The 24,440-nt window shown below is 43.0% G+C and overlaps 1 protein-coding gene across 1 annotated transcript in view; it reads left to right on the top strand.

Annotated features, from left to right (window-relative positions):
* Nucleotides 1-24,440, top strand: part of HPS4 (HPS4 biogenesis of lysosomal organelles complex 3 subunit 2) — a 51,824-nt gene that overhangs the window by 18,626 nt on the left and 8,758 nt on the right. Inside the window, exons 8-12 of the mRNA XM_077461374.1 lie at nucleotides 1,682-1,776; nucleotides 3,139-3,205; nucleotides 15,959-15,989; nucleotides 17,465-17,561; nucleotides 18,957-19,851. Of these exons, the coding sequence (XP_077317500.1) occupies nucleotides 1,682-1,776; nucleotides 3,139-3,205; nucleotides 15,959-15,989; nucleotides 17,465-17,561; nucleotides 18,957-19,851 (1,185 nt within the window). The remainder of the gene's footprint in view (nucleotides 1-1,681; nucleotides 1,777-3,138; nucleotides 3,206-15,958; nucleotides 15,990-17,464; nucleotides 17,562-18,956; nucleotides 19,852-24,440) is intronic.

Below are 24,440 nucleotides of genomic sequence, written 5' to 3'. Positions count from 1 at the left end.
AATCCGCCCGTGTGTACGTGGCCTAAGCCATATTCTTTTTTGTAAAGAACTCTGGAGATTATAGTTGATGTTATGCATGCAATGCCTTGCTATTCAGCTTGCTGAAATGATAGGTTCGTTAGACATCTCTATTACAGATATTGGCAGTGACGCAGTGGGTTATCAGTCTTTCTGGCGTATGGCTCTTTGCCCAGGGACAAGGAACAATGCTCAGTTGGCAAACTTCTAAACCTGTTTCTGTAGCAACTGAGAGCTGGCTTTTAAATAACTGTCAACATTGTTGCATAATTATATTTACTGTAAACCCCTATTGATGATGTCTGTGTTCTTATGTTGAGGAAACGCATATATTTCACAGTGTGCTGTGACTGTTCTGTACCAGAAGGTGTCAGGGCAGTCATTGGATTTTACATATGCCTTGTATGTACACAACATAAGTAGCCTTGTGAAGATGCGTATATATCCACGACTCTGTCTAGCCAAAAGAATAAATTTTTAAAGGCTAAGCTCACCGTTGGAACATATTCCACCCATATTTATGGTGTAATATGTAATGCAGGGGTCTCAAACTGGCGGCCCTCCAGCTGTTGCAGAACTAAAAGTCCCATGAGGCATTGCAAGACTGACAGTTACAAGCATGACTCCCACAGGCAGAGGCATGAAGGGACTTGTAGTTCCACAGCAGCTGGAGGGCCGCCAGTTTGAGACCCCTGATTTAATGTGTTCCAGCTCGTACCTCCCCTCATTCCTTCCTCTGTGACAGCAGATGGGGGATCCTTCATTTTTAAAATGGCGCAGTTGTTCGAAGCTCCACCTGCACAGCCACGTTTATTCATTCATATCATTCTGTGAATAAAGAAAATCAAAGTCCCGTCTTTCACCAAGGCAGGCGACTTGCAGTTCTCTATTAACTACGAGGGCACTGATAGGCACTGTTGTAATCATTCACACTTTCCCCTGCTTTCTAACAAAGTCTGTGCAGGGGTACGGCCAAAAAACACCAAGTAAGTGCATGCAGGAGCCTCACGTTGCACCACTCATTTCGCAGATCGCTGGTGCAATGCTTTGCAGGCTCCTGGTGGGGGGAAAAAAAGAAATACACTTTTTTTTTCTGCAAAAATATGTACATTTATAATTTTTTCCTATAAGGTGAACGTAGCCGTTTAAATCCTTCAATTTGTATGATTATTTATCTTTCTTGGTGCCTGACGATTTACATGTAGTTGTCACTCATTGTTTAATTCTAGCTGGAGCCAATAATTCTATTGGCTTCAGTAAACATGTAAAATGTATTACACAAGTTTTTTAGCATTTTTCTTCTGTCGCTGTAGCTTTTAGCAGATTTTATTAAGGATCAAACAGCAATAAATGTGTATTACTACAATCATTTTACGACCGTTGCAGTATCAACTTCAGTGGATGTTCTATTCAATATTTTTACTTCTGTGGCTTCTGTTGAAGCTGATGTTCTTTAGACTGTTTACAAGCTACCATGTCTGTGTAATAGCAAGTAGGCAGGTAACCAGTCGGTACTATGCTGTATACAGACATGGGGAACAGCTCACAAGCTTCACTAGTGAATATGTCAGAAGACCATCAATAAATATATGAATGTGATAATAGATAAATGCATGAATATCATTCTGTTTGCTGAGGATTCTTACCCCATTATGTTATGCAGGTGGATCCACTTCTTTTACTGAAGGCTGCACTCATTCTGCAGACATGTCAGCGCTTCCCTCATGTCCTGGCTGGCTGCATTATGTATAACAATCGGTAAGGCAAGCATCCTTTTTAATTTTGGTCAATAGAGCATACTATGTAGACATCCAGTTCTATATGTTGGAACTTTAAATATGTGCTGAAAGAAATATGGAGGCTGTCATTGCTGACGGTCTTTGAAAAATGCTAGTTGCTTAGCTGTTCTGATATTTTGGCTTTGAACATTTCCAAGCCACTAATCTAGGACAAGCATGCAGTAATTAAAGTCAGAATTTCTTTATAATGGTTCCAGGTCAGTGACGCAAGAGACTGAAGCTATTGTATAAGCATTACAGCCAACAACTGCCACATGCAGAAGGCAAGGTCCAAATCTGGTGTCTTTAAATACACAAAACATCTATTAACCTTCTAAAACCAGTTCTACAGGCAAGGATGTGAAATAAGGTGCTTATGCACCATCAGACTACTCAGTGTGCTGCTTTAGCCACTCAATATACCAATGAAATTCCAGGACTGGGACATGGCTTCATTAGACTTTTAATAGGTCCTCCGTTCAGTTTGTATCCCCGGGAAAGTGATCATGGGTGTTCTTTTTTTCTCCCCAGAATATCAAATTGCAGCATATTCTTATATATTCATATATATAAACTGCGACCAGAATTTTTGAGTTTTTGTTGATATTTACAAATTAGTGTTGTAGCTTGATTATCACCATTATTGCATTGTTTCTAATCAGAATATATTTGTTATTATTATTATACAGGATTTATTTAGCACCAACAGTTTGCGCAGCACTTTACAATATGAGAGCAGACAGTACAAATACAATACAATTCAATACAGGAGAGATCAGAGAGCCCTGCTCATTAGAGCTTACAATCTACAAGTATCATCCTTCAATAACATCAGTATAATGGTAAAAAATGTATATAGATAAAGTGATCAAGACAAAAGTCTTCCTATAAATGGGTACCACATCCAAAAATTCAAGTGTTAGGAAAAGAGAAAGTGAAATTGAAAGGGCTGCAGGGTAACCAACCCCCGGGACTTTTATACGGTACCCTAGTAGAGGCAGATCAATAACATGCCCGAATTAAAATTAATTTTATTCGAAGAACAAAATGTATACCTTTACTGTTGTTTTTAATATTTGTTTGTTCTTTGAATAAAATTATTTATTTTAATTTGGCATGTTATTGATCTGCCTCTACTAGGGTACCGTGTAAAAGTCCCGGGGGTTGGTTACCCTCCAGCCCTTTCAATTTCCCTTTCTCTTTTCCTAACATCAGTATATCGGTGTTGAATGCTTACTATTTACCTACTGTGTTCATATGATACATTTCAAGAATGTGCATCCTATTTTACAAATAAAACAAAACGATAAACTGAAAGCCAAAAATATATGTTCCTTTCTAGGATAGTGAGTACACAGCTGCCTCCCTCTTTGACTTCCAGGATTCTTCTACAGAGGCTTGTACAAGCTGTAAGTACCCTGGGAAGTATTGTATTTTTACCTAACTGTTTAAGCCTAGCTAAATCCAAAAACCACCAATTTATTGTATCGCAGCCTAAAAGTCCTTAAATACAGTGGTTACATTTGTTTTCTTTGCTTTTTTATTTTTATTTTTATTTTTTTTTCCCCTTTTATTTCCACCTGGTAATTCTGCAAATAACCCACTTCCTGTCCTTAACATCTCCACTGTTTTTATGATGGGAGCCTTCAAACAAGTCTGCCCATGTTTCATGTCCATTACATGGGAACAGAGGGATTAGTAGTTTACAGGTTACAGCTATCTTGTGCTTTCAGGTCCCCTTATATCATGTGACAAAGACGCAGCACTTTTGGCAAGTATTTTCTGTACTTGCTTAAAATGTTAGTTTGGGGGGGGGGGGGGGGGGGACTAATGCAGCCAACACATTGCAAGGGAATATTGCATTTTATTACATTTCTGTTCTTGGGTATAGATATCTTTTAAAGTAGAAGGAAAGGCTAAAGAATAAACCTACTTTTCTGCAGCCACATGACTGCAAAGCTCCAGCTCCTGGCTGTTGTGCAGTTGGTAGGAAGGACCGCTCTCCCCTTCAGAAAACACCTGAAGCAGTGGATGATGTCAGTGTTCTAGGTGATTCAGCCCCATTGTCCAAGTTACACAGATAAGCCTAAGCTTTGTGGTCACGTGACCACATAGAAAAACTTGGGGGGTAAAAATCTATTTACATAGTCCCACACACATTTTAGCATAAATGGCTATGGGGAGGCAATATTCTAAAGCAGGTTTATTCTCCTACTTTAAAATTGTGCTGTTGAAAGGCTGCTATACAGTATATGACTTCCTACATTTATTTATTTTTTGTTGTCTTTATATGTTGATTGTTCATTTATTGGCTGAATAGATTACTGCTGTCAGTTTTTATCCACAATGGAAGAATTGACCTGAGCAAAATGAATAGGTTGCATTTGTGATCTACTGAGCCAACCAATAAACATCATTTATCTCTGCTCCACTTTTTCTATTCGCTAAAATGGTAAAGCTCTATGTAGGATATGTACATAATGGGATATCATAAGACCTGCTGAGGGCTTTTCTGAACTAAAGCCTGGGACTGAATTGGGCAGTTCAATAGAAACCAGCCGATATTCTGCCTGTGTGTACGAAAGCTGGTCCAACCGACTTCTGTCTAAGAGTGCATGACCGAAAAAGGTCTGCAAATCTGCTCCTGATCTGCGCTCTCAGCCATTGACTGCTGTGTTCAGGTGGTGGTGGGGGGCACCCCCCTGTCAGAACACAATAGTTCAGCGGGGGAGATTGCTGTACCAGCATTGGATTGTTAGTACAGTGGCTCCTCCTGAGCTCTCCAGGTTTTTTTTTTTTTTTTTTTTGTTCAGACCGCTGCAGGGAATGGGGGAAAAAAATACTAGTGTATAAGGTGGATGTAGCAATCCCCCCTGGTGGAACTTTTTATTCTGACAGTGGGCACTACATGCATTGATGCAGCCGCTGAGCAAAGGTTTCCCAGCTGGTCCATTCAACAGAAGCAGATGTAACAATCAGCTTCTGTTGAACGGGGGGCTACACACAAATCAACATTCAGCTGGTCTCTGCTGAACAGGCTGAATTTTGATCCATGTGTACCCAGATTAAAGGAGAAGTCCGGCCTGAGCTCATTTGGCTGGGCTTCTCCCATGGGTCACAGGAGTGCAATTTTGTTTTGCACTCCTGGTACTCATTTTCAGCAGAGCGCGGTCTGAAGTCTGCTCTCTAACGTCGCCAAAATCAGTCCAGAAACTCCGTCATCCCGACTCTGGAAGCCTAGATCCGCCAGGTGTCTGGAGTGATGGGCATCTCAGCGAGCCGCTGAGACGGCTGCTGCCCGCCCCTCCACAGCTCAGCGCTCCAATGAGCATGACAGTCAGCAGCTCTCCGCTTGGGGGGGGGGGGCTGAGAAAACCGAGCCATCAGCCATGTTCGATCGATTGATTCTCGAAAAGGCAGCGGGGGGCAGACGCAGCATTGGACTGATGCTGCACCCACCTAGGTAAGTATGATTATGGAGTAAAAAAAAATAAAAATCCCATACTTCTCTTTTAAAGGCAGCCAATATCATGAGAGATCACTGCTGATCCATGGGTAAGGCACAAGTATCTGCATGTGTAAGAAAAATACGTTTTTATACATTAAACCCAGATTCTACGACAACGCTTTCTTGCTCATATCATCTGCAAGATGTTAAGACAAAAAATCATCTAATGTTTAAATGACATGTTTAATAGTACTAGAAATCCACAAAACAAAAACAATGCATTTAAATGAAACCTATGATGAAGAAATATGTAGGCTGCCATGATTTAAATCTCGTTTTGAAAATGTTAGTTGCTTGGCTTTCAAGCTGGTGCTTTAACTGCAGTACTTTGCCACAGACCCATAATAAATATAGAGATAGGGAGCTCTGACATTGTACTGACCTCACTTGCTGCATGCTTGGCCAAGCTCTGGAATGCATAATGCATTAGAGGCAATAAGCAATTTTAAAGGGCACTCCGCAATGGCACCCACAACATTTGTCTTGGGTTTAACACTTTTTTTTGTTTTATATATTTTGATTCCTCAATAAAAGTATAATCTTCAGCTCTCTGTGTTTACACTACCCGTAACTTACCAAGACCTGATTAGAAAGAATTGTACCAGATTAGAAAGAATTGTACCAGAGAAATTGCAATTCTTAAAATATAGCATACCTACCAAGAATATATATTTAATTTGGCTAATTAATTAACATACTAGCGAGCAGTCAGAAAACAGTATTCAGCAGTTTAGAAAGCTGTTAGGTTGGCTTCTTGTAACACTATTAAAAGTTTTTAAATGGTTGTAAACCTCAGACAGGAAATATGAACCAAGCATATCCCTCTATAGTGTGTACTTGTCTTCATTAAGAGCACTAAGTCTGTCTGCTTCTTCAATCCTCTATCAGCATTAATCACTTCTGACAAGTTTTCCTGACACCAACAGAAAAAAGGTGACGGGGGAGGGACCTCCAGCTGATTGACAGCCTCAGCTCTGTTCCTGTGATGGGGGTGTGTCCCTTCCCTCCAATCAGCTCTCAGAGCTCTGCAGAGTGTAACTTCAGCTCTCCGTCCCCTTTTTTCTGAACTTTCAGACAAGCTTTATAAATTCTGGACTTTGAACGGACGAAGAGAAGACTGTAGATAAACAGGTATAATTTATGTAGGAGGATTTAATACAGTCACTTCACTGGGTATATGTAAGGGTTTAACTGCCTGCCGACCACCTCACGCCGATATACGTTTAGCAGAAGGGCTCGTACAGGCAGAATCGCATACCTGTACGTTTCCCTTTAAGAGGCAGCCAGTGGGCACGTGGCAAGCTCTGTGAGTTGGGTCGTGGGTCCTGCGGACTCTATCGCTGTGGAGATACCCGCGATTGCCTCACAGGGAGGAAGAACGGGGAGATGCTAATGTAAACAAGCATCTCCTTGTTCTGCCTAGTGACAGTGTCGCTGATCTCTGCTCCCTGTGATCGGGAGCAGAGATCACTGACATGTCATACACAGCCACGCCCCCTCCCACAGTTAGAAACACATCCTAGGACACACTTAACCCCTACACTGTCACCTAGGGGTTAACCCCTTCACCGCCAGTGTCATTTGCACAGGAATCCGTGCATTTATATAGCACTGATTGATGATAAATGACAATGCTGTCAAAAATGTCCGATGTGTCCGCCATAATGTCACAGTCGCAATAAAAATTTCTGATAACTGCCATTAAAAAAAATATATATATTATTAATAAAAATGCCATAAAACTATCCCCTATTTTGTAAACGCTATAACTTTTGCGCAAACCAATCATCGCTTATAGCGAATTTACCAAAAAATATGTAGAATACGTATCAGCCTAAACTGAGGAAAAAAATTGTTTTTTTTATATATTTTTGGGGGATATTTATTAAAGCAAAATGTAAAAAAGAATGCTTTTTTGTTTATAGCGCAGCTAGTCCGAGCACCCAATTGAGTTAGTTTGAGCCTGTTGCAATACATTATATAGCAGAGCTCAGACTAGCATTCAGAGATAACAGTGCAAAGAGCCTTTTGTTTGGGCTTCAGTGCTTTAGTGTATCTATCTGAAATTGACATGTTCTCTGCCCCTTGCAATCCATGCAGAGCTCCGACTGCGAGAGAAGCAGCACAAGGTACCAATTGGTTGTGCTGAAGTTCTGGCATGAAAAGTGCTATCAGGAGAGAAGAATGACAGAGAGATGAACTAGTCAGTCCTCTGCTTCTCCTTCACTATCCAGTCACAAGCTGAGTGTGAGAAGAATACCTAGTTGTATTACTTGACTGCAGTAGAGAACAATCAGGTGAGCGGGATGGTTTGGACAGTGGGTCAGGGTTGAGTAAATCTCAGGAATGAAATACGCATCCTTTGGGATGTAAAACAGTTCTCCAGATGTATTTATTGTGGGTTTGCCTGGAATGCAGCTTTTGAATAGCACAGATAATTTAGTGGATTTAAAGTTGGTCACAGTGCAGTTAATGTTTTATGGATATATCTTCGGTATATCATATAGTAAATACTGTATATAACCAAAAAAAAAAAAAAACCTCTGAGGATTACATACCTACTCGTCAGATTCCTTTTTTCTTTTTTTTTTTAACTAATTGACTTTTAATGAATTACAAGAGGTCTCTTAGATTTTACATGAATAACCCAGGCAGTAGAAATGGTGTAGAGTAGAGAGTGGGCTTATTTGTCAATGGCCCAGTCTAAACATTTATCCTGCTAGATTTCCAAACCTTTGAAGTTGGCATAGCAGCTAATAGGCTTGATGTGCATATGTTTGCATGGCCTTTGCCATCATTTCCATACATGTGATGAGCAGATGAGAGGTCTGTCATCCATCTAGTAAGAAGCATTGTTCTATCAGCAAACAAATGATTTGTGCCTGTGTGTGTTTTGATCTGACTTTATCCCTTTAGTGAAAACTAATCCTATCACTGCTGTTTGCCCATCCAGCCTTTGTAAGAGCCAACCTCTGTGCAGGAATGTGTGGGTCAGCTCCTGCATTGAAGACTAAAATGAGGCATATGATACATGTAGGGTGGAGACTTGATAGCTACCAGTAGAAGCGTATTTTTGTCTCCTTTTTTGCTGCCTAAATTACACTTTATCATCTGTATCTAGAAATACAGCTAAAGGAGAAGTATGGCCTAATCTTTTGGCCATACTTCTCCTATAGGGCACATGGCTTACTAGTTTCTGTTTGTCAGACCACAGCTAATTGCACTAGGTCATTGAACAACCAGGATCATCAGTGCCCTGATTATTAGTGCAGCCCCATCAGTACAGCATATTAGTGCCGTCTTATCAGCACCACCTCATCAGTGCAGCCACATCAGTGAAGGAGAAAAATTATGTATTTACACTGTTCTATAATAGAAGCTAAGAAAAAAACTTTTATTTTTTTTATCAAAATTTCCTGTACTTTTTTTAGTTTTGTTTAGCAAAAAATAAAAACTCCGCAGTGATTACATACCACAAATAAAAGCTGTCTAAAAAAATATATATATATATATATAAAATAAAAAAATTTAATTTTGGGTATAGTTTTACATGACCGTGCCCTGTATTGCATTGGTTAAAAAAAAAGCAAACATTTTATACTTGCCTAATCTGTGCAGTGGTTTTGAACAGAGCAGCCCCAATCTTCTTCTCGTGTCGCCTGCAGGCGCTCCTCTCTACTCCATCTTGACAAGCGCCTCCAATAGAGGAGGCCCTGCTGTATGCGTCCAAAAGACACGGAGGCGGATCTCGGCCCCGCCCTGCCTCCCACTCTGTCATTGGCTTACTGGCTGTGATTGACAGCAGTAGGAGCCAGTGGCTCCCGCTGCTGCCTCAGCCAATGAGGAGAGAGAGTCCCAGGACAGTTGAGGCTCTCGTGCACATAGCTGGTTCGAAAGGGAAGTTAGGTGAGTATGGGGGGGGAGCCAGAACATTTTTTTTTTTTACTTTTATGCATGATTGTAGTAGTAATAGTTTATTTAGAACATTTAGAAATGGCAAAGTAATCATACAGTAATAGACACAAAAACAAACGTAAAACTGTAAACAAAATAATTTGGCTTACATATCCGAAATGGAGTGTGAAGAAGTACCAGCTTATTTAATCCCACCCCATTTCTGTAATTAATCATAGTAAATTATCTAGCTTCCATTAGACCCCTTTCACACCACACCGCTCATAGCGTCGGCGGTAAAACGCCTCTATTTTTATCTGCGTTTTACCGCCGTATTGGCAGCGCATTTTGGCCGATGGCGGGCGCTTTTACCCCCCGCTAGCAGCTGAGAGAGGGTTAAAACTGCCAGCAATACGCCGCAATAGTGGCGTTTTGCCAGCGGTATTACAGCGCTGCCCCATTGATTTTAATGGGGAGCAGCGGTGGAGGAGCGGTAAACACACCACTCCTTCACTGCTACAAAGAAGCTGCTGGCAGGACTTTTCCCTGACGTCCTGCCAGCACACAGCTGTAGTGTGAAAGCCCTCGGGCTTTCACACTACAGACAATGGTGCAGCTTTTTTAGGGCGGATTTTCTAATGCTATAGCGCCTGCAAAACGCCCTGGTGTGAAAGGGGTCTCGTTACAAAGTTTTACAATAATTAATAATTCTAATATATCATACTAATTAATAATAATCATGCTATACAATCATACATTCCTACATATAAGGTAAACAACCTTCAGCCTTTACAACCACTTTAATATCGGAACAGGCTGATGCAAAGACAGGAGAGGCAGCCATCTTGGGCACTGTTGTGAGGCGAGCAGCTGGGAAGCTTCCCATGAAGCAAACCTGCAGATTACACCAGGTGGGTGATTATCCGAGTGTAATCTTCAGGACCCCACTATCCATTTTGACAGCTGGTCCTGTTCTGTGTGATTACCAGGCATGCAATTGCATGATAATTGCCTAGCTGTCTTTGCACTCTTTATTTAAATCTCTGACCTGGAATTTCACCTGGTCAGGAAATAGGGAAGGGGGATCTTCCCAGTGGAAACTCCAACAATAAAGCCTAGGGCACACGGTGAGATTATCAGACGAATGATTGTCCGTTTTTTGTTTGGATGCTAATCTCCCTATCAAAAACGAGTAGGTTACTAAAGTACGAAAATTCTTGTACGACAGAATAAAAATTTAATAGTGAAACTGTACCGATTAAACGTACATCGTATGATCTGGTATTGTGCAAATATTTTTTTTTTCCCGCTTTTTTTTTTCTCTTTGCAAAATTTTGGAGGACAGCTGTGTACTAACGGTCAGATGATCGTAAAGCCTCATACACACGACCAGACTTTGTACAAATTTTCCCGTGGACTTTTGTACAAAAGGCGGTGGCCGTAAATTTGTATTGCATACACACGATCTGACTTTTTAGACAAGAAACACAAATGTAGTGACGTTTCAACGTACTGACGACACTTCAAAAGAGGACATTCAATTACTCCAGGGCCACCTTTTGGTCAACTTCTGTATTGTTTTCTGATCTTTTGCATTGGTTCTGAGCATGCATGTTTGTACTTTGTCAGATGGTTTTGTGTACACACGATCAGACTTTGCTCCATCGGCCTTATGTTGTCAAAAAGTTTGTCCGTTCGCACAGCCAACAAAAGTCCAATGAAAACCAAAAAAGTTTGTCCGATGGAGCGTACACACGCTTGGATGTTGCCTTAAAACAGCTAATTTGCATGTTTGTTGTCAAAAAGTCGTATCGTGTGTACGGGCATTTAGAGTGCTTCGAAAGCGTTTTTTTTTGTACGATATTCTGATTGTGTGTATGGAGCTTAAAGCAGACCATCAGTCATTTTTTTTTTTTCCAACTTTCCATCTATTAAATCTTCTGCCCTTTTTGTTTTAACTTTGGATAGTAAATTTTTTTTTTTTTCTGCCAGTAAATACCTTATACAGCCCACTTCCTGTTTCTTGTCTGGTCATTAGCCTAGGTTTATGACATCATGCACAGCTCTCTTTCTCTCACTCTTGTGAGAGTTTGCCAGGAAGAGAGGGCGGATGAGTCATAAGAGGGCCAATCAAAGCTGCAGGCCTGGAGATGCGCCTCTGTGTAAGTCCAGGAAGTGAACAGGCTGCAGCTGCCCACAGTTAAAGAAGTAAACCCTGATGAGTTTACTTCCTCTTTGATTCCCTGCAAAGGTAAAGCATAATGGACTACTATGCATCGCATAGTAGTCCATTATGTGTCACTTACCTGACACAGGAGCCAGCGAAGTCACCACTGTCCCCTTTAGTTCCGAGTGTCCATCTTCTTGGTGGGTCTCCGTGAGTCTCGCTGCTCCGGCGCTGTGATTCGCCGGAATAGCGATGACGTCACTCCCGCGCATGCGCGCGGGAGCCGACACTCGCGGCATATCGCCGCGATCTGCGGCTTACCCAGTGCGCCTGCACGCCACTGTCTACGGCGCATGCGACGTAGACAGCGGTGGCTGTCTTCAGGCAAATATCTCCTAAACCGTATAGGTTTAGGAAATATTTCTTGGACCTACAGGCAAGCCTTAATCTAGGCTTACCTGTAGGTCAAAGTGGTTTGTAAGGGTTTGCAACCACTTTAAAATGGTTGCAGCCAGACTTAGTGGAGGGAGATTTATGCAGAATATATGGCAAGCACAGAACCACAGTATATATAAAATAATGTGCAAAGTGGTTGGAGGGAAGCTTCAGAATTGGCAAAGAGGTTTTATTACAAATTATGTGAGCAGACTGCAGTTCCTCTTTAAAGGCCTAAAGTGTGGAAAAGACTAGGCATAATGGTACTCGATTCTCTTCCATCTCATCATGCTCCTTTTGGGTGATTGGGTTAACCCTGAAAAGATTTCCAAGAATCGTTGCAACACTCTATCCAGTGGAAAAAGAGTTTCCGAAAAAGCAGTCTGTTCTGGTAGCAGAACCTGACGTCTCAGTTTACTTTGTCTAGAGAAAATTAAATATTCTGTTGACAAACTTTGAGATGCTTTTAAAGGCTCTTTAACCTCACAGGCCCAGCTTTGCTGCTATTTCTGTTTGTCAGACTGCAGCTAGTTAGACTAGGGCATTGGGAAACCAGCATTATCCCAGCAAGAAGGGTCAAAACCTGGCAGAATAGACCCTGCCCTTCATGTTATTCCTTTGTGTTGATGTCCAAAAGCAAGTCATGACACAGAACTCCAGAATAGCTCATTTCTATTTATATGTATAGAATCTTTTGGCTAAAACCCTGGTAAACTGAAGCTGCTTGCAAACATCACCTCACAAATGTGCCCTTTGAAGGGGGCATCTACCTGGTGCAGAGCTTGAGAAATTAATCAGATATAACTGAAGGAGAGGTCCTTCTACAATGGAAGGTCCCAAATTTCCCCTTCTTCGTTGTGGTAAAAACTAGGTGGCATTACGTATATGTTTACATACATGTGTATATACTTATAGATGAACTGTTCCGGCACAGAAACATTTATTTAAAAATAGTCTTCAATGGCCACAAAGGATATAAATCCTCTGTGTGCATAAAATGCATTAGCAAACCCAGGTATTACCCTGTAAAAGCAGCAGAACTGTGTTGGGGTCCCAACAGTGGAGACAAGACCAGTCACCCTGCAGAAGGAGAGGGACCTGTCTTTTATTATGGAATACACATGCCTCTTTTATTTGCTATCCCAGTAGTCAGCTTTTTAAGTGGACTTTGAACTAAATTGCAAGGCCAACTATTACATTGCGCACCCCCCTCTCAAATCATCGCATCTCAAACCTGTGGGGAAAAAAGTCCATTCCAAAGATCGCCCCTCCAAGAGGTGAGTAGGGACAAAGGAGGCTACGGTGTGGAGACTGTACGCCACAGGATTTCCAAGGGAACGATTAGGTCTGGGCATGTAGCAATTTAGAGGGAAGTCGGAACAATTTGAGTCAGCAATTGTCAGGCAATTTCACATGTAAATCTTATAGCTCTTTTGAAACCAGAGGTAGCTGGCGAGTAGACACAGCACCAGCCACTTCCACAGCTGAAGCCCAAATACCCTCTGGGTATTTGGGCATCACTGGAAGTGGATGGAACTAGAAGTCCTGGCAAGGATTCTGTGAGCAACACTGCAAGCATTGGCAGAGATTCTGTGAGTTCCATTGGAAGTACTGGTAGAAATTCTGTAAGCAGCATTGGGAGTTCTGTCAATCGCGGTGGAATTGGAGTTCCCGGGAATCCTAGAAACACAAGTATGGGAGGTATAGGAGCATGTCATGGAAATGCAGAGATGGATGGTGAGACGCTTTCCTAACAGGGACTGATTGACATCCTCTAGGGCTGTGATCCTGGTGGTGATATTGAATGAATGATGTCCTCCGTGGCTGTGCTTCTGGTGACGATACTCAATGATGTCTTTAAGGAATGTGCTCCTGGCAATGGTGCTGAATGATGTTCTCTGGGTCTGTGCTCTTGGCAACAGTGCTGAACCACATCCTCTAGGGTTGTGCCTCTGGCAGTGATGCTAAATGACATGTTGTGGGACTTGCGACAATGCAGAATGCTGGGCTTCAGGCGATAACGCTGAATGGTGTTCCTACGGATGTGCTCCCAGTGCTGATGCTGAATAATGTCCTCTGGTGCTGAGCTCCTGATGACTATGCTGAATGAGACCCTCTGTGAACTGTGTTCTTGGTGGTGATGCTGAATGACTTTCTCGGGAGCAGTGCTCCCGAGGATTTTATAATTTTTTTTTTTAACTGCAATTCTTATGAAAATCTGGAATTTGGCTTTTTTGATTTGGCTTATCTCTGATTCTTTTTCTAGTTCTCATATGTCTCATAAAAGTGAACACCCCTCACATTTTTGTAAATATTTTATTATATCTTTTCATGTGACAACACTGAAGAAATTACACTTTGCTACAATGTAAAGTAGTGAGTGTACAGCTTGTATAACAGTGTAGATTTGCTGTCCCCTTAAAATAGCTCAACACACAGCCATTAATGTCTACACCGCTGGCAACAAAAATTAGTACACCACTAAGTGAAAATATCCAAATTGGGCCCAAAGTGTCAATATTTTGTGTGACCACTGTTATTTTTCAGCACTGCCACACACGCTTGAACCTATCTGAACCAAATAAGTTTATCTTGGTCCCATCAGACCACAGGACATGGTTCCAGTAATCCATGTCCTTAATCTGCTCATCTTCAGAAAACTGTTTGCAGGCTTTCTTGCGCATCTTTAGAAGAGGCTTCCTTCTGGCACGGCAGCCATGCAGACCAATTTGATGCAGTGTACGGCGTATCATCTGAGCACCAACAGGCTGCCCCCCACCCCTTCAACGTCTGCAGCAATGCTGGCAGCACTCATACGTCTATTTCCCAAAGACAACCTCTGGATATGATGCTGACCACATGCACTCAACTTCTTTGGTCAACCTTTCCAAGGTCTGTTCTGAGTTGAACCTGTCCTGTTAAACCGTTGTATGGTCTTGGCCACCATGATGCAGCTCCGTTTCAGGGTCTTGGCAATCTTATAGCCTAGGCCAGTGATGGCGAACCTTGGCACCCCAGATGTTTTGGAACTACATTTCCCATGATGCTCAAATACACTGTAGAGTGCATGAGCATCATGGAAATGTAGTTCCAAAACATCTGGGGTGCCAAGGTTCGCCATCACTGGCCTAGGCCATCTTTATGTAGAGCAACCATTCTTTTTTTCATATACTCAGCGTTCTTTGCCATGAGGTGCCATGTTGAACTTCCAGTGACCAGTATGAGTGATGATATCAAATTTAACACACCTGCTCCCCGTTCACAGCTCAGACTTTGTAACACTAACGAGTCACATGACACCGGGGAGGGAAAATGGCTAATTGGGCCCAATTTGGGGTGTACTCCATTTTGTTGCCAGCAGTTTAGACATTAATGGCTGTGTGTTGAGTTATTTTGAGGGAATTTGCACTGTTATAAAAGCTGTACACTCACTACTTTACATTGTAGCAGTGTCATTTCTTCAGTGTTGTCACATGAAAAGATATAATAAAATATTTACAAAAATGTGAGGGGTCTATTCACTTTTGTAAGATACTGTATTATAAACTTGTTATCGTTGGTGACATTGCAGCAATTTAAAATGTCCAATAACACCAAGCTTTTTCCTTGCAGAAGTGTTTTTGGGAAATTCATCACTACTGGGTGCACTTCAACCCTTGCATGACCTATTTACTAAATCTGATAGTGATAGCTAGAAAAAAAAGGCATTCAACGTGGAAACAAAATCTAAACAGTCATATGGCAGTTAAGTCCTCTGATTAGGCATTGATTTCCCTGCCATATTACTTTTCTGTGACTTTTAATAGGCTGCTACTTTCTGTGAGATAAAGTTGCCAGAAATGATAACGGCGCACAGGTGATAGTCAAATGATATTGATACAAAAATGTATTTGCATTTAAGTGTGTTGTTTTTTTTTTTTTTGTTTTTTTTTCTCTGGGTGCGTGTGTGTGTTTGCGTTTGTGTTTTTTTTTTTTTTTTTTTTTTGCAATTATGACATTTTGGTTTCTTCTGGAACATCAATTACTATTATATTTTGAAAATGTGACTGATAAACTATATTAGCTTTTTTGATGTGTTGTACTGAAGTTTGATAATATCATCACAAAGGACTGGTAAAACAAAAGTATTGACGCTATAACTTTGTGTTCTCTTTACAGACACAACCAGCAAGCCGCTATCAAGGTCCAGGTAAGAATTCTGATCGATTGTGAACTTAGACTTGAGGGGGAGTTATATTTATTTTTAAGCCAGTCTCTGCTGAACTGTAGGAGATAAAATTTTGTTTATGGGCAGGCTGATTGGACCCAAGCCAATCCATTGATCAACTTTGGTACAACCAACCTGTCATATTTCTAGCATGAGATTATTGCCAGCGGCTATAACCGTTAGCAGTAATCACTGTGTTCTCCCAGGAGGGACAGCCTGTGGTTGCAGGAAAGAATATCGCAGAATGTAGGTCAGCCTTAAGCCTGGCACACACTAGTAATTGTTTTTTCGTTCAACCCAGCGGGCCAATATTTGTCCCGTGTGTACGGCCCTTTAGATCAGCAGCGCACATGAATAAACCTTGTACTAATTAATTATCGGACAGCAACGGCAGGTTTCATAATTCTCTCCTGACAGGCTACTTTGGTTATTTTTATTATACACGTATTAAAAAAATAAAAATAAACTACTGTGCTTTCTTATGGTTTAAGTCCAGCTTTGGACGGTTTGAATTTTAGTGGGGGTGGGTTAGTTGCCCTTGTTGGGTGTTTGCTGTTGTCCAGAGCTATATTATAGTTATTTTGCATCTATGACATTATTTGCAACAGGCTGAAAGTGAGGAAAAATCTCCAGCAGAAATAAAATGTTTTTTTCTTTCCTATAGAATAGGAAAAGACTAGAAGTGCTTCCAATTTTTAGTTTTTGGCATACACATTAAGCACTTCAGCTCTGGACGGTGTTATCCCCTTCCTGATCTGGCCATTTTTTTTAGATGCAATTTGCCTGTTGTGCGACGTTTTACCCAAATAAAATTGATGTCCGGACAGGGGCAATCAAAGGGTTAACTGTTCCCTGGGAGTGTTAGTGACTCAAAGATAATGGAGTCAATGGTACAACGGGACATCCAAGCACATAATATTTTCAGAAGACTTTTTTGCTTCATTACAGGATTATTTTAGTGGTTAAAACCGTGTGTTCCAACTGCAGGATTCAAGTTTTTTTCATGTTTTCATTCCATGTTACTGGCTCTGGTGTCTTAGGATGTGGATGTGCAGATAACAATATTAATGGGACTCTGGTCATCTTGTTTTAGCTTTATTTAAGTGATGTTTGCGCTATAATATGTTGGTTCTGCCAGTTTTTAAAATACAGAAATAATTATAAGCTCTTGTTTACATTTTATACATCTACTTATAAAGTTCTTTCTGGGCCTCAGCCAACGAGACTTACAAAATCTCTTAAATGACAAAAAGCTATGCCATCACCCATCCCACAATTATCACAAATGAAACCTAAATCTTTACTTTAGCCTAAGCATCTCTGTGGCATGTCAGTGCAGTTGTCACAAAATCCAGCTGCAATATATGCTAAGCGATATATTGCCTATCTTCAGAGTAGCCTCTGTCTTAGATGTGCTATTGAAAGCTAATTGACTATGCTTTAATATTATTTTATAGATGCTTTCTTACCACAAGGTGTCTACATGTTTCCCGTATTTCTAATGGAAAAGGAAGCGACAGCACTGCGCCAGTACCCTGTCCAGTGGATGACCAGGTAGTGAAAAAGATACAGACTGAAGTGTTGTTCTAACCAACCCTGAAAGATAAATGGTCACTGGATGCTGGTAAATTGAATGGCTCATTGGCTTTTTATGTCTCTGAAGAGCTCCAGTGCCTGATGAAGTTCCTGGTTCAGCCCAAAGTTGAGCGTGATGTTAACAGGCATCTTTTTCTTTTCCACTGTCCAGAATGAAGAAGAATTGAAATGACTGTAACTGGGAACTTGGGTGCAGAGATATTATTGCTAGAGCTATTAGAAGCCAGTGGGTGATTCATCTTGCAAACTTTAACCCAAAAGCAAAATATCAGTTTTAAGGGTACAAACTTTTATTTAGTTACATTAAACTGAGCCTGTACTTTGCACATTCAAGGCAAACAGCAAGTTAACTTTAAAGCTACCTAATCTATACTCTCTCTTGATCATGTGACATACTCCACTTTAGGGGCTTAGAACTATCACGTGGGAGCAGGGGGGGTATCATGTAATCCTCAAGCTGGTGTTTCTTTCTCTTTCCTGCAAGGTGAATTGGCGAGGGCCAATCCATTTGTCGGAGCGAGGGCCAAACCATTTATCGAAGCGAGGGCCCATACGTTCGGCCTGAGGGAGCGAGGGCCCATACGTTGGGCCTGAGGGAGCGAGGAGAATAAGTCCTCTGTAATTGTCTTGGTGCTTACACAGGGCTTAGGACTCTCTTTCTGCCTCAGTGTAACAGCACTGAGCCCAAGAATGGCTAACCACCAATGCCATCATGTAGGCTTATGCAGAGTAGGTCAGAATCTTCCTCATACCTGGCAAGCAAAATGGCAGGACAGAGAAGAGATGTTTTAGCAAATGGATGGGCCTTCTTTAAAGTGAACCTCTTGCTTTGACCTGTATGAGCAAAGAACAGGTTCGCTTTAAAATTGTGTTGCTGTTTGTATGCTATACATTTCCTTGCACTCAAAAAAATTCTACATCTCTAGTACTGTATAATGTATGTTTATATCTGTACAGTCAATGCCTGGTGTTCTTTTTACATTGAGCAATGGGTCTGTTCTTAATTTATTCATACAGAAACTCTAGCAATGGGGCATATAACCACATGCCACAACACAAGGAGACATGGTGCCCTTGTGGAGGCTGAAGCAGACACTGCAGGGGAAGATCTTTATTGTTGGGCCTTTATAGTTGCAAGAATCTCTTGGGTAATTAAACCTTTTCAGTACAAGACTATAAAGTGTTATCAATTTTGGGTAGAATTGCACTTGGTTGATGATGGAATTGGTTGAAAACGTTGTATAACATTGTTCACTCTCAGCTACCCGTCCATGTTTATATGTTCTGTCTGCCTTTGTTACTTGACAACATTACTTTACACACCAACATTCTGTGGCTTTGCTTGCCTTTTAGAATACCAAGTTTTTCAAGGAGAACATCTAGCATGTCCCACAGCCTCAGTGAGGAAGCACAGATAAATCGGTCACATGTTTCAGACGCAGACTTCCTAGATGAAGGAAAAATGCGGGAGGAATCTTCTCTGACGAGTGCAAATTTTTTAGAGGACCACTCTGTGGGAATCACTAGTGAACAGGAGAGTGTTCTCTCAGAAACAGAATTTGTCAGTACTATCGTGCCTACTGCTCTACAAAGTTCCTCTCCAGTACGGACACTTCATACAGGTGATAAAACAGAGCAAGAGTCTATAAAAGTGGGTGACCCTGACAATGTGTTCATTGATACCAGTCTGGAAAGTTTTTCTCAGGTGGCTTTTGGTGACCAACCAAAGCATTTGTCAGAAGGAGATTTTGAGCTCGGAAATGATCGCTTGTCCACAGGAAGTTTTGTAACATGTTGTTCTACAGATAATGTGGAGAAGAGCAGCCCTGAATCTGACTTCTCCACCAACCTGGAGGACCGTACTGTTACAGCGAAAACAAAAGTTATAGAAGGCCAAATAGAGCCTCCAACTATGGAAAGTTCTCCTGGAGACCATCAAGCACGTTTACTTGATACAGTTGTGAGTTCAACAGAATTATTGGACATTACAGAAGGTGACACCAATATCACTGAAAAAGGTATCACAGAAGTCATTACGCAGCTGCATAAAAGCAGAAGCAATAAGAACAATCTGTCACACACAACCTCTAGTATCACGGACTGGACCTTAACACTGGACTCAAATCCATCAGTTAGCAGCTCCAAACTGGTTAAGATGGTTTTATATGTCCATAATGTGAATGGCTTAGTTCTGTCTCTAATAGCAGAAAATGATTTCAAATACATCAAGGAATCCATTCAGGATGTGGTAAGTGTTATCCAATCTACATCTACAATACACAACACAGTTTATATGGCAAGACTTACTGTATTTCTTTGATGTTCATTGAAGGACACAGGAATTCAGATACAGTCAAGTTATACTGATGCCTACAGGAGGATTAGACACTGGCAAACGGCAAGAATCATAAGGCAGCCATCCCAGTATTTCCCCTCCTCTACCCAGCACGCCTGTGTTTTTTTTTTTTTTTTTTTTCTTTTTTTGTTTTTTTTTGGATGGGGGGGGTTCCCATTGTCCTGGGGGATGGACAGCTAATACTCCAGCTTATCTGAGCAAAGTCTAACAATTTTTTTTTTGTGGATTCCTATTCTATTGACTTCAATTTAAAACCTTGTTACATCACTGCTTGGGCTGGTCTCTATATAGCAGCTATCTGGATCAGCTTGGCTTTAAAGGCTATACCTGAACCCTGCTGAATTGGATGTGCAGGACTAGCCTGGAATGTGACCTTTAGGCACTGAGCTGTCCATTGTGGTGCTTTCCAAGCTCCGAGCTATGGCAAAGGCCCAGGTATGTCCTTGTCTTTTAAGACTATCTTAGTGAGTAGGACTGGTTGGGCTGAAGTGTGGTGAGCTCACCTCACTAGCACCATTGGGTGCTGTAATAAATTTCTTGCTGCCATTGGTTCACTGCAGTAAAGGTTAAAGCGGGAGTCCACCGGGACTCCGCGTTTTTTTTTTTTTTTTTTAAAAGCCAGCAGCTACAAATACTGCAGCTGCTGACTTTTAAATAGTGACACTTACTTGTCCAGCGCGCCCGCGATGTCGGCACCCGAAGCCGATCGCTCGCTCGGCTGCCGGGTCCCGCCGCCATCTTGGGTATGGGAATCAGGAAATGGAGCCTTTCGGCTTCATTTCCCAGTTCCCTACTGCGCATGCGCGAGCCGCGCGGCGCAATCCGGACGGTCCCCGCTGCCTCTGGGAGCTGTGTGTTTCCCAGCAGGCAGCGGGGCACTTGCTGAAGGGGGCGGGGCATTGCGGAACGGGGGCGTAACCTACGCTCGTTCCGCAGACAGCTAGCCCGGAAGTGGGTGCAGTTACCTGGATTATCCAGGTAACTGCACCCCCCTCCCCCCTGAAAGGTGCCGATTGTGGCGCCGGAGGGGGGGAGGGATCAGATGAGCGGAGGTCCATTTTAGGGTGGACCTCCGCTTTAAGGCTGAGTGACACGTCTTGTGCATACTGCACACTCTTTCCTGCCAGTCAGCATTGGAGGAAGCACCATGCCACTTCTGCATTTAGTTTTTTCCTATTTTTAGGGCTTTTTTCCTTTATTTTCATGTGGTGATCAAGCCAGTAACACACTTTGTCTTAAGGTGTCCCTGCTCTAAATGGAAGCGCAACCGAGTCACCTTTTGGACAGCAACATTATCAATCTACCACATTTACTGGCCTGATCATCAGGTTGAAATAAAGGAAAAACATTGGGTTTAACCTTGTTTTAACAAATCACGCACAAAATCGATTTTGTTTTTAGTCTCATCTTAATCAATTAAAAATGTGTCACATGTAGGTAAACCCCTACATTTACCACCACTTCTTCAAATCCATGATATTGGAATCAGTTGTTTGAGATTAAGTGCCAATAATTAGAATTCTCTTAGGCTCGGTTCACACTGCCGCGACTTGGGATTCTACTTGTGAGACACCAAGTTGCGTGACATGTAAAATCCCATTTTAGTCAATGAGAGCTGTCTTAATTAACACTGCTGAAAAGAAAAGAGTCCTGTACTACTTCATGTACTGATAAGATAACATAGAGGAGAGTTCAGGAGCAGACCTTAGATGATTCTGGGCCTGGATAGCATGCAGTCTTCAAATCGACTAGGACTTCTGCATCATATATCAAAGTGTACTTGATAAGACTCTGGGGTTAGCTGTCTGAAAGTTAACAGTAAATTGGAAATTGATCTTTTAAAACAATGATCCTGAGCACACTAGCAAATTCAGAGTAATGGCTTAAAAGAAGAAATGGAGGGTTATGGGCTGGCCTAGTCAAAGCCCTGATTTGAATCCCATTGTAATGTTGACTTATTTAAAATGGGTAGTTCATGTAAGAAGCTCATATACATCTGGTAACTAAAGGAATTTTGCATGAAGGAGTAGTCCATTTCAGCAAATGCCAGGCACTGGTAAGTGGTTATTAGCAGGAATTACGGTACTACTTGAAGGAATTTTGCAAAGCGGCAATAACCAGCTTCTGAGGCCAACAACAGAACATCATTGCATCTTATAAAATCACATTTCTCTTATATTCACAGACCGACACAGCTCCTCTCTGTAACTAAATGGATTGTTTAGCCTGCCATTAGGAGAACTAGGCAAAATTGTTACACAATACACAGAACTTTTAGTCCCGCCCCAGGGGGGCCGGACCCTGTGCTAACAACCCTCCCCGCTGCTCCCATCAGATTCAGTTTTTATTTTGCCTAGTAAGGAGAATGACCTAGGAACCCTGCAGGCCCTTTTGGTCCATGTTTTTGCTGCAGGTTTGATGTTTTTTGCGCAAGATACAAGATCCCAGGATCTTTCATCAATTGCCGGCTGGGTGACAGGCTGATTAATGATTATCCTTGTAGTCTCCCCAGTCCGACCATTGAGCGTGTGCAGGCCGCAGCTATGACTCGGCAGGCTACGACATGCCTCAGCTCCAGAGGTGGTCGGTGAGCTTCAATGCTCCGGGGTATACATATGACTGGGCTACTGATGTCTGGATCACAGTATACCTCCCCAACAGCTACCCTGTAACTGCACAGGAGTAGGTCTGTGATTGAATGTCTCGCAGCTCTTCAAGACTGGTAAGTACGGCTCTCCCTACTTCGGTGGGGTGAGCAGCTGGGCATTCCCTGGGGGGGTCGATTCGGGGGCCACCTCACCTCCTTATCTTTTCTCCCTAGTCCCTATCTCCCCTCCTCCCCCCCCCCCCCTCTGAGGGGGGTGGCTGCATGCGCTGCGGGCGGTGTGTGTGGGGGGGGGGCGTTCGCTGGGTCTCTCACCTGTGGGCTGGGTGCGGTTAGCGTTGGTCCTGGTCCCGGTCTCGGGGGGGGGGGGGGGGGGGGGGGGTCCCAAAAAGTGTCTGGGGAGTGGTTCTGGCAGCATCGTTCTGGGTTTGTCCTGTCACCGCATGGCGCTGTCCGGTGGCCATCTTGACTGTGGGAAAAGCAGGTTCCCCTTGTGAGCCTCAGTAGCCATCTTCTATGGTATTCCTCTATTAGTTGCATTGGCGGCCATTTTCCTGAAGCCCGAGCGCTCTTTTCACCACAGTTCTCTTGTGACCGCTTTACATGTGCTCTCACAGGCTGTTTCCTGTGTCCACTGTGTGTACAGGATGCTGGATGGCTCTTTGCTGAACGCTGGGGCAAGCTCTGCAGAACGTTTCATTATAGATAGCTGCTGCCGATACAGTTTTCTCCACTCTGCATCTGGGTAACCTCCTAGGGACTACAGGCAGGGCTAGTGGCATTCACAGAACGCCCCAGGGTGATGAGTCTGGTGCTAAGTACCCCCCACGCGGCGGCAGCAGGAGGGTGGGACCTTCAATGTCCTAAGTCCCCGTGCAGGTGAGACAGGCTAGGGTCAGCATGGCTTCAGAAACTGGTGTTTCTTCCTCCAAAATCCAGGCTATAGCAACCGGGTCACCTGCAGATAGCGCGGTGCGCATGGACACCCTGACGGCGGTCCTTAACTTTTGTTGCTAAGATAGAGGCGGCGCTTGGAAGGAAAGGTGCACGTAAGAGGCCCTTGCCCCCCCGTCCTCTGGGGAGAGCTCTGATGCAGACTCAGGCCCTGCTGCGGCTGGTGACCCCTGCTCTGACCTATCAGATGAGGCTGACCAGGACCGTTCGGACAGTGAGGATCATTCCCCGTCCGGGTCCGGGCGCAACAAATCGCTTGTTGGAGCACTCATCACAGCTGTGCGTGATATCCTGAAGCTTCAGGAGCCAGTGGATCCCTCTGCTGATGTACCGGTCCCTTTTGGGTCCCACAAGCCAGCACGTTCACCTAAGATGTTCCCGTATTTGACTTATTTTGACAAATTCATCTACAGGGAATGGGGTCGCCCGCAACGGACCTTTTCGGTCCCCAAAAACTTGGCGGTGCGTTACCCCTTTGAGGAGAGCCTTCTCAAAAAATGGTCGGCTCCTCCGGTCGTGGACCCCCCAGTGTCCAGGTTAAATAAAGTAACCACGATCCTGGTTGAGGGGACTCCTGCATTCAAGGATCCCAGGGACAGGTGAGGCAGTGGCTCGTTCCTTGTTTATGGTTGTGGAGTCAGTCATGCGACCAGTACTGGCATCCGCTCTGGTGTCACAGACACTGACGGAGTGGGCAAAACTTTTGCACCGCGAATTGGGAGAGCAACAGGCCTCCTGTCTGCGCGGAACTAGCAGACCAACTAATGCAAGGCCTTAAGTACGTTTGTGACGCGGCCCTGGATACTCTCCCTCTGTTATCCAGGGCTTCAGTGTCAGCTGTGGTGCTGAGGCACCTGATTTGGCTAAAATGCTGGTCTGCTGACCAGGCATCCAAGAAAGCCCTGACGGATCTTCCCTTCCT

This window comes from Lithobates pipiens, unplaced genomic scaffold, assembly GCF_037356315.1.
Source record: "Lithobates pipiens isolate NorthernLeopardFrog02 unplaced genomic scaffold, aLitPip1_a1.2 Scaffold_3, whole genome shotgun sequence".
In the NCBI taxonomy this organism is placed as follows: Eukaryota; Metazoa; Chordata; class Amphibia; order Anura; family Ranidae; genus Lithobates; species Lithobates pipiens.
This window is presented reverse-complemented; position numbering and strand designations above follow the sequence as displayed.